We start from the raw sequence: 8502 nt of genomic DNA, 5'->3' as shown, positions 1-8502 counted from the left end.
TACCAGTTTTTTTCTCTTCTATATATATATATATATATATTTATAAAGGAATAAATTGTAAGTTGCTTGAATAATACCTTCGACATGGAGGCAGTATCAAAACAAAATCAGGAGCTCTTGGAGGCATTAGAGCCATAGATGTTTACAGCATGGAAACAGGCCCATCAGCCCAGCTTATCCATTTAAAAAATTTTTTTTTTTTTTTAAAAAAGAGTACCCAATACATTTTTTCCAATTATGGGACAATTTAGCATGGCCAATCTACCTATCCTGCAAATCTTTGGGTTGTGGGGGCGAAACCCACGCAAACACGGGGAGAATGTGCAAACTCCACACAGACAGTGACCCAGGGCCGGGATTCGATCCCGGGTCCTCAGCGCCGTAGGCAACAAGGGGCAGCACGGTAGCATTGTGGATAGCACAATTGCTTCACAGCTCCAGGGTCCCAGGTTTGATTCCGGCTTGGGTCACTGTCTGTGCGGAGTCTGCACGTCCTCCCCGTGTGTGCGTGGGTTTCCTCCGGGTGCTCCGGTTTCCTCCCACAGTCCAAAGATGTGCAGGTTAGGTGGATTGGCCATGTAAATTGCCCTTAGTGTTGGGTAGGGTTACTGGGTTATGGGGATAGGGTGGAGGTGTTGACCTCGGGTAGGTTGCTCTTTCCAAGAGCCGGTGCAGACTCGATGGGCCGAGTGGCCTCCTTCTGCACTGTAAATTCTATGTAAATGCTAAGCACTGTACCACCGTGCCGCCCTAGCCCAGCTTATCCATGTCGCCCAGTTTCTATTACTAAGCTAACCGGAGAGGTGCCTGAAGATTGGAGGGTACAAAGCCATGCTGACTTTCCCTAATTAGCCTTTGCCTGTCTAAATGCCTGTAGATCCTGTCCCTCAGAATACCTTCTAACAATTTACACACTACAGAAGGAAGACACACCAGTCGGTAGTTCCTGAGCTTATCCCTACAGCCCTTCTTAAACATTGGTACATTTGCTACCCTCCAATCTTCAGGCACCTCTCCTGCGGCTGTCGATAAGAAAGTGTAAAACCTGGAAGACTGAATATCTCAGAGATGCTAACAAGCTGATGACTTACCATTAGTGACCAAATTATGAACCACATGCAACTGGTTGGCTGGTTATTAAGGAACTCTGGAAAGCTACATACACCATCATGACTGTCTCTATTGCAAGGGAGATGGAGGTTTTAAAGTAGGGAAGTCTTATTACAACTGTATTGGTGAGGTTACACCTGGAGTAGTGCGTGTAGTTTTGGTCTCCTTAAGAAAGGAGAAGTTTGCATTGGAGGCAGTTCAGAGGTCCACTGTGGGTCATGGGATCAGTGGATGAATTTGATGGGTCAGTCCCAAATTGAGCGTGGCTGTAAACTGGGTGATAGCACTGTGATGAGGCCAGGCCATTTCCATTCTTTAATGCAAGTGTTTGGTTCAGTAGGTTGATTCAGAGTATCAAGTGGTCAGCATATGAGAAAAGGTTGAGCAATTTTGGCCAATACACAATGGAGTTTAGAAGACTGAGGGGTGATCTTGTTGTGACTCCTGCCCAGAGGGCCTCCCATTTAAAGCTAGGTGTAATTTCATCTCTCAGAATGTTGTACGTCTCATTCCCAGAGAGCAGTGGGAGCTGGGTCATTGAATATATTCAAGGCCGAGTTAGACAGACAGTTGTTAAGGCTACAATAAGATCAGCCATGATCCTATTAAATGGTGGAACAGGCTTAGTGAGCCAATTCAATGCCTCCTGCTTCTCTTTCTGATGATCTTTTGATTTGTCATGACCTGGGTTCATAAAAGTGTGCTTGCTGATGATAATTGCACCCATGAATCTCTGAAGTGAAAGCTGCCGGGTAGGAATCATCACCTATCCTCCGTGAATAATGAAAGGCGTATTTACAACTATGTAACTATATAGTGCCACGTCTCCATGGGAAGTGATGCAGGTGCTTGTGGTTGCAAAAGATGCATCTTCATAGCATCAATAATTATATATGAAATTTACCTTTTTACTAGAAGTATAGCTTTCCTGTTAATTCATGTTAATATATTTTGGTTCAGATTCATATTATGTAAAAGTTACAAAAGTGAAATCTTGGTGATTTCTTGATTTGGAAGTCATTCCTTAAATTTGCTTCTGGTTCCCCCAAAGGTATCATAATATCAACATTATAATAATCTTTATTAGTATCACAAGTAGGCGTACATTATTAACACTGCAATGAAGTTACTGTGAAAATCTCCTAGTCGCCACACTATGTTGCCTGGTCGGGTACACGAGGGAGAATTCAGAATGTCCAATTCACCTTACAAGCACATCTTTCGGGACTTGTGGAAGGAAACCGGAGCACCTGGACGAAACCCACACAGAAACGGGGAGAACGTGCAGAATCCGCAGTGACCCAAGCCGGGAATCAAACCAAACAGTGTTAACCACAGTGCTACCGTGCTGCCCCAAATACTGCCAGTTGAGGGAGAGAGGGGAATTCTCCCATCTGAGGACTAAGGTCTGTGGACAGGTTGAGAATCTGGAGATTTTCTATTTTCCAAGGAAAATACGCCAAATCTTCCAGCCTTGACCTCATTAATTATGCAAATGGATATTTTCTACCATCCTCCCTGGCAGCTTGGGCCTGTTGGGATGTAGTCTGCCTCCTACTCAGGCACAACATTACTAACCCACTATTGAAAAAGAGAGACCTGAGAAAGAAGATGGACCTCTAAGAATATTCTGACGCTGGAAGATGGACCCCTCCAGGACAAAAAATCTGGAATGTCCACCTGCAGATGCTCCTCCCCCATCCACTGCTGTGCTGCTCCTGGATCCAGGGTTGCCGTTCGCCTCCACTTTGAATTCCAGAGGCAGCCACAAGCATTGGTCCAATGAGTCCCAACATCCACAGGGACTTTGGCACTGCCATGTTTTCCTAGTGGCACTGCGGGAATTGGCACAGGTGATTTGACCTTTACCTGCATTCATTAGTCGGATGCAAATAGATTTCATGCCAGCTGCCAGCAGATTTCCCAATCCACCATGGTGGGCACAAGCGGAAGATCCCGCTGTGAAACCGATTTTGGGGCCTCCTGCCAAATCCCCCACCCCTGCACCATTGAATCCACTGGCGGGGTTTTGGTAATTACGCCCATGGTCTTTTAACACAATGAAAAATTATATACTATTCCATCAGTCTAAGTTTTCCCACATTACTCGTCAATATGACCTTGTAACTGGTTCTGACTGCAGAAACTGTTGTGCTGTGGAACTGTGCCAGAAGAAATGAGCTGACTGGTCAAATTAATTGTGTGGGACCTTCACAGCTGTTAAAGTAAATAGATTACATCCCAATAATGTGGTCTTATTGCAAACAATAGTAATCAAATTCACACTAACCTATAACAAACTACGTTCCGAATTTCATGAATTTAAAACTTTGTTCCAAATTAAGTACTTCAAAAGCAAAATCATACTTTGCCATAACTACATCGAAGTATCCAGTTAATCCACTTAACATGCAAATAATTTAGCATTATGTTAACAAACTGATATGCAGAGGGTGAACAAAAGATAAGGTGTAAAGTGGATCTCTCAGAAAATTCAGACTATAGTAAGTAATCAAAAGGCCACAGATATGTAAAATGTCACAACTTTATATTAATATGTAGTGGTTTCCTTTTTTGGACATGCTCTAATCTCCTAACATAATATATTATGATGGGAGGCATAATTAAAACAAGGACATGCACGTTTGCTTGATGTATAAGAAAGTAATTTAAAGCAATGTTCTTAAATACAAGGAATCGCACAGGGGAATAATTGAAATCATATAAAATTCAAGCATGGTGCACTACATAATTTTTTTTTTTTAAATCCTGTTTTGATTCAAACAACCTTTATCCATATTATACCCAAGTACATCCCATACAAAGAGGGGCATCACCAATCCTCAATGGCATATTTTAAAACCCACATTCTTCCTGTGGGTTTAGCGGAACATCAAGACTACTTAGTTTCTGCACCAGTGATGATGGAGCAGCGCTGGTCACGTCTGTGTTTAGTTTTGAAAGGTTCACTTTCTTCTTAAACTTTAAATCATTTCAGGCAAGTTAACCAAGAAATATAAATGAGTCTTTATTTCTAAAGCTTTGACGTGGTTGAGTAACTTTCAATGACAAAGCACAATAATGTTGCATTCAGACAATATACAGCATAACAAAAGATGAGTGCAGACAATTTGGTCAGCCCCTTTAATGAGCAAGTTCTCAGACTTTGCCTCAGAAACTAAGGCATACTAAGAGTTAAAAGGGGATAATTTTCCATTTAAAACAAAAGACAAAGGCAACAAAAACATTCATCTCAATAGGTAGGGGGTAAACGGAAATGTCCACTTATCCATTAGTAACCAGCATTTTAATGACAAAATATGAAAACATTACAAAAACCTCATTATATAATTATAAGCAACTCTACCTACTACATTATAACGAATAGCCAGTAAGCTAAAAATGACTTACCAACTTTACACACAGGCTTATTCTATCATAAGAGTAAAGTAATGTAAGTTGTCATTAGTGCAAGAGACTTACTGTCGGAAAATAAGCACCCAACAGAAAAAGTACTATGTCACTGGCTATTAAAGCAAAGTACTAAATAAATAAGATAGATACAAGGCAGCTAATCTTGTTCCACAGCCAGTTTCACTGTTGATGAATCATCCACACAAAAAGCAAAGCAAACTCAAAATTAATACAAAGCTTATAGTTTACAAAATGTAATTTATCTCAATTTTCACCAATCATGTGACAGAATCCTATTGTAAGTAAAAGAGACACAGTAAACACTGGGATTTCCTTCTTTGCTCTCTCCTTGTCCTTTTCCTCCTTGCCGTGACTGCAGACATACTTTTAGGCTCAACAGAGCTATGGATGATGGGCTATTTTCCCACTCCAGCATTCGAAAGAACACATCCAAATACCATGGATAATAGCTGAAATGCTGCCAATCTTTCAACAATAGTAATCAGCTAATAAGAGGCATTTATGGCGATCACAGACTATTAAAAAGTTGAGGTTTCCTTGACTTCAGGTTACCAAGCAGAGCCAAGAGTTTAGAACGGGTATCTGAAATCATTAATTTTAATTATGAAATGAAATATGACAAGAAATGTTATTGTACAAATTTTCTTGTAACTACCAATTAAATTTGCAACTATTTTACATTGCAATTAATAAGATATTCAACCATTTTATTGTGCTACTGTAAAACAATTAAGAGGTTACATTAAAGTACTATCGAAAAATTTAATTAATTTAAAACTTAAGAAAAATCAGTAACATGCAAGTTTCTAAATTAGCAGATACCAAAATATAAAAGCTTAAACATTAGTAAGACAAGAAGATGTATCCAGGCTTTAAGTGGACAAAGCTTCATCTTGCATTTCACAAATCACAACATTGATAAGCTTTGCAATCTAATGCTAAGCATTTCAGTTGGAAAAAGCTTTTGATTTCAAAATAAATTCAAGAAAATAATACTACCAATGTTCTCAATGTGAGCTCTATGTCATGGTCTGCGAGAGTGAAACTAAGAAAGTTTGCAACGCCAGAGACTTAAAAATAGAAACAATTTAGCAATTTTATATATAAATGCCAGCTTATTTAATTGTCAATAGCTTCCAATTCTGTTTCAGAATTTTTTCCTAATCACTTTCTTCAATATGCATAACTTATCCTACCAGTTGCCATTTTGATTCACAATTACTCCATTCCATATGGATGAAGCCTAGAAGCCTACTGTGGGGATCCAAAGATGGAATTTTCCATTTCAGCAGATAAGTAATAACCAAGCTGCATGAATCTAAAAAATCAACGCCCACAACGTGATTATCCCAACAATGCATTGTCAAAGGATAGAATTCAGTTAGTTTGGAACCAAAATGTACAGACAGCATTAGGAAACCACATACAAAACAAGTCAAAAGTGTGGTCCTGAATTATCCATCCCAACTAAATTTCATAAGCATATTCCTAAATGTTTAAAAAAAGTTTCTTCCTTAAAAGTCATAGAACCACAGGGAACTGACTACACAGGTAAGTTAGTTTGTGATTAAAATTCATCACTGAACAGCCCAGTGGTGCAAATGTATTGGTGCATGATGCATTACAGCATTGCTAGGTGGGATTTGGACTACTAACTATAATTCTACATTGAGCTCCTGATTTTAGTCAGGTTATGTAGAGGTGCTGTTTGGCACAGGCATGTACCTAAAACCTGTAGATAAGTCAAACACCAATAGCTCTATGATGATCAATGTATGCATGATTAGAATTGAAAGTACGTTAATGCACCTGAATATGCAAAAATATATGGAATTAAATACCTCCAGAAATTAACAGTATAATTTAGCATATGGATTTATAGATTTCAAACTATTTCCTGTCAGTTCAGAGTGTTGACTCCCACCCCCACAACCAACCAAGCATCTTAAATTTTGACTAGCAAAATTTTCAACCCCTTTCAATTTGAATTACAATAAACCTCAAATCTATTTTCTTAATTTTGCAGCACACACTGTTGCATGTTCTCTTACATTTACTGATTTGAAATTCAATCTAAAGAACCACTACTTTAACATCTGTCCCAAATTTTGATAAATGCCAAGAGGCTACCAAATCTAGGTATTCTAGACACAGCCGATCACATTCCTTTGGAGGACACTCTACAAAATGTTTTGTATTACAAATAAAGGTATTCTTATAATGGATGACAGTTTTTTGTAGTAAAATTGATGAGAATACATTAGTATTAAAATTCCATAGCACGTACAAAGTCCAGTCTAACGGTTTAAAATTTTCCACACTATACAGGATAGCACCCAGTTAATTTTCTGAAGTATTATTCAGCTTAAACAATACATCTGAATTAGTTATTGATTTTTTTATTTGAAATTCCTCGAGGGCTGTTATTGATATTGACCTTCTGTTGCGGTGTATATCGGTGAATTCTGAATTATAAATCCAACTTAACTTAATATGTTTTACACCCAAGATGCTGAACTTTAGAAGAAACTGGTTACATGTGTGTGTAACAAAAACAGAAAATACTGGACAATCTCAGCAGGTCTGGCAGCATCTGTCAAAGCTCATCGTTGACAAAGAGTCATCCAGACTTGAAACGTTGTCTCTCTTTTCTCTCCACAGGTGCTGTCAGACCTGCTGAGATTGTCCAGTTTTTTCTGTTTTTGTTTCAGATTCCAGCATCCACGGTAATTTGCTTTTATATACATGTGTGCTTAAGTGATTAACAGCAGAAAATTAGTCTTAGCTGACGAGGTCTAAATTGTAATACACATGTGCTAAGCCGATTAACTACAGAAAAATAACCAAATAACGCTGAAGGAAAATGTTTTTGAAAACTGAAGTGAAATTTTAAGAAGTCATTGGTAGATAGCAAGACCTTATTTACTGTTTTTTTGTTTTAAGCCAAAGTGGCCTCCATCTACCAGAGGAATACAATCAGGGGCATCCACAGCTAAGCTTAGAGCTGGTACAAACTCTCCAAAGCAGATCTTATCAATAAAGGTTTCTGATGATTGCTGATAGAGAAATATGCATATAAATTTAAGATCTACCATTTTTGTAGCATTATGACAGGAAAAAGACTACAGAATTCAGAATCCAACTATCAAAGCCCAAAACAGAAAAGAACTACCCAAAATAATTTATTTGTAAATATGATACAGGTGTGGCTGTTGTAGTGCTCTGCTTTGTATTCACACAATATTTTGTTTAATACAGGAGAATCCTGCGTTCTATGGCTTTGCGGCAGATAGGGCATTCACTCATTCGATCACCACAAAGCTGACATGTCCCATGTCCGCAGAGGAAGATCATATTCTTTAAGCGATCCAAACATACAGGACACATGGTCTGAAACAGAAAACACCGGAATTACCAATGACTATCGCTACTTCAGAATATGAAATACCCTGTGAGCATTTTGACACATTACATTGCAGCTCGGTCTTGTACAATATCATATTTATTGATATCTATTAGGGTTATACCAAAGTGATTGTGCACAACAGGAATTCTGTTGCATTTAAAAAAGTTAGAACTATGAAAGCTGAATGAGGTATTTTCCCAAGACATATTAAATTAGCTCAGTTTGAACTACTATGTAGTTCTTTATCGTGTTACAGAAATGTACATTCTATTGTTTGCTGCATTCAAATTGCTTCAAAAGCATAGGTCAACACGGTAGCACAAGTGGATAGCACTGTGGCTTCACAGCGCCAGGGTCCCAGGTTCGATTCCCTGCTGGGTAACTGTCTGTCTGGAGTCTGCATGTTCTCCCAGTGTCTGCGTGGGTTTCCTCCGGGTGCTCCGGTTTCCTCCCACAGTCCAAAGATGTGCAGGTTAGGTGGATTGGCTATGCTAAATTGCCCATAGTGTCCAAAAAGGTTAGATGGGGTTATTGGGTTACGGGGATAGGGT

At 38.9% G+C, this 8502-nt stretch overlaps 1 protein-coding gene across 1 annotated transcript in view; it reads right to left on the bottom strand.

Moving 5' to 3' along the window:
- Positions 1-4121: 4121 nt before the first annotated feature.
- mib1 (MIB E3 ubiquitin protein ligase 1) overlaps positions 4122-8502 on the bottom strand; it is a 176066-nt gene continuing 171685 nt past the window's right edge. Inside the window, 1 exon segment of the mRNA XM_038809723.1 lies at positions 4122-7935. Within this exon segment, the coding sequence (XP_038665651.1) occupies positions 7795-7935 (141 nt within the window). The 3' untranslated portion in view covers positions 4122-7794.

Source organism: Scyliorhinus canicula, chromosome 10 (genome assembly GCF_902713615.1).
Source record: "Scyliorhinus canicula chromosome 10, sScyCan1.1, whole genome shotgun sequence".
In the NCBI taxonomy this organism is placed as follows: domain Eukaryota; kingdom Metazoa; phylum Chordata; class Chondrichthyes; order Carcharhiniformes; family Scyliorhinidae; genus Scyliorhinus; species Scyliorhinus canicula.
This window is presented reverse-complemented; position numbering and strand designations above follow the sequence as displayed.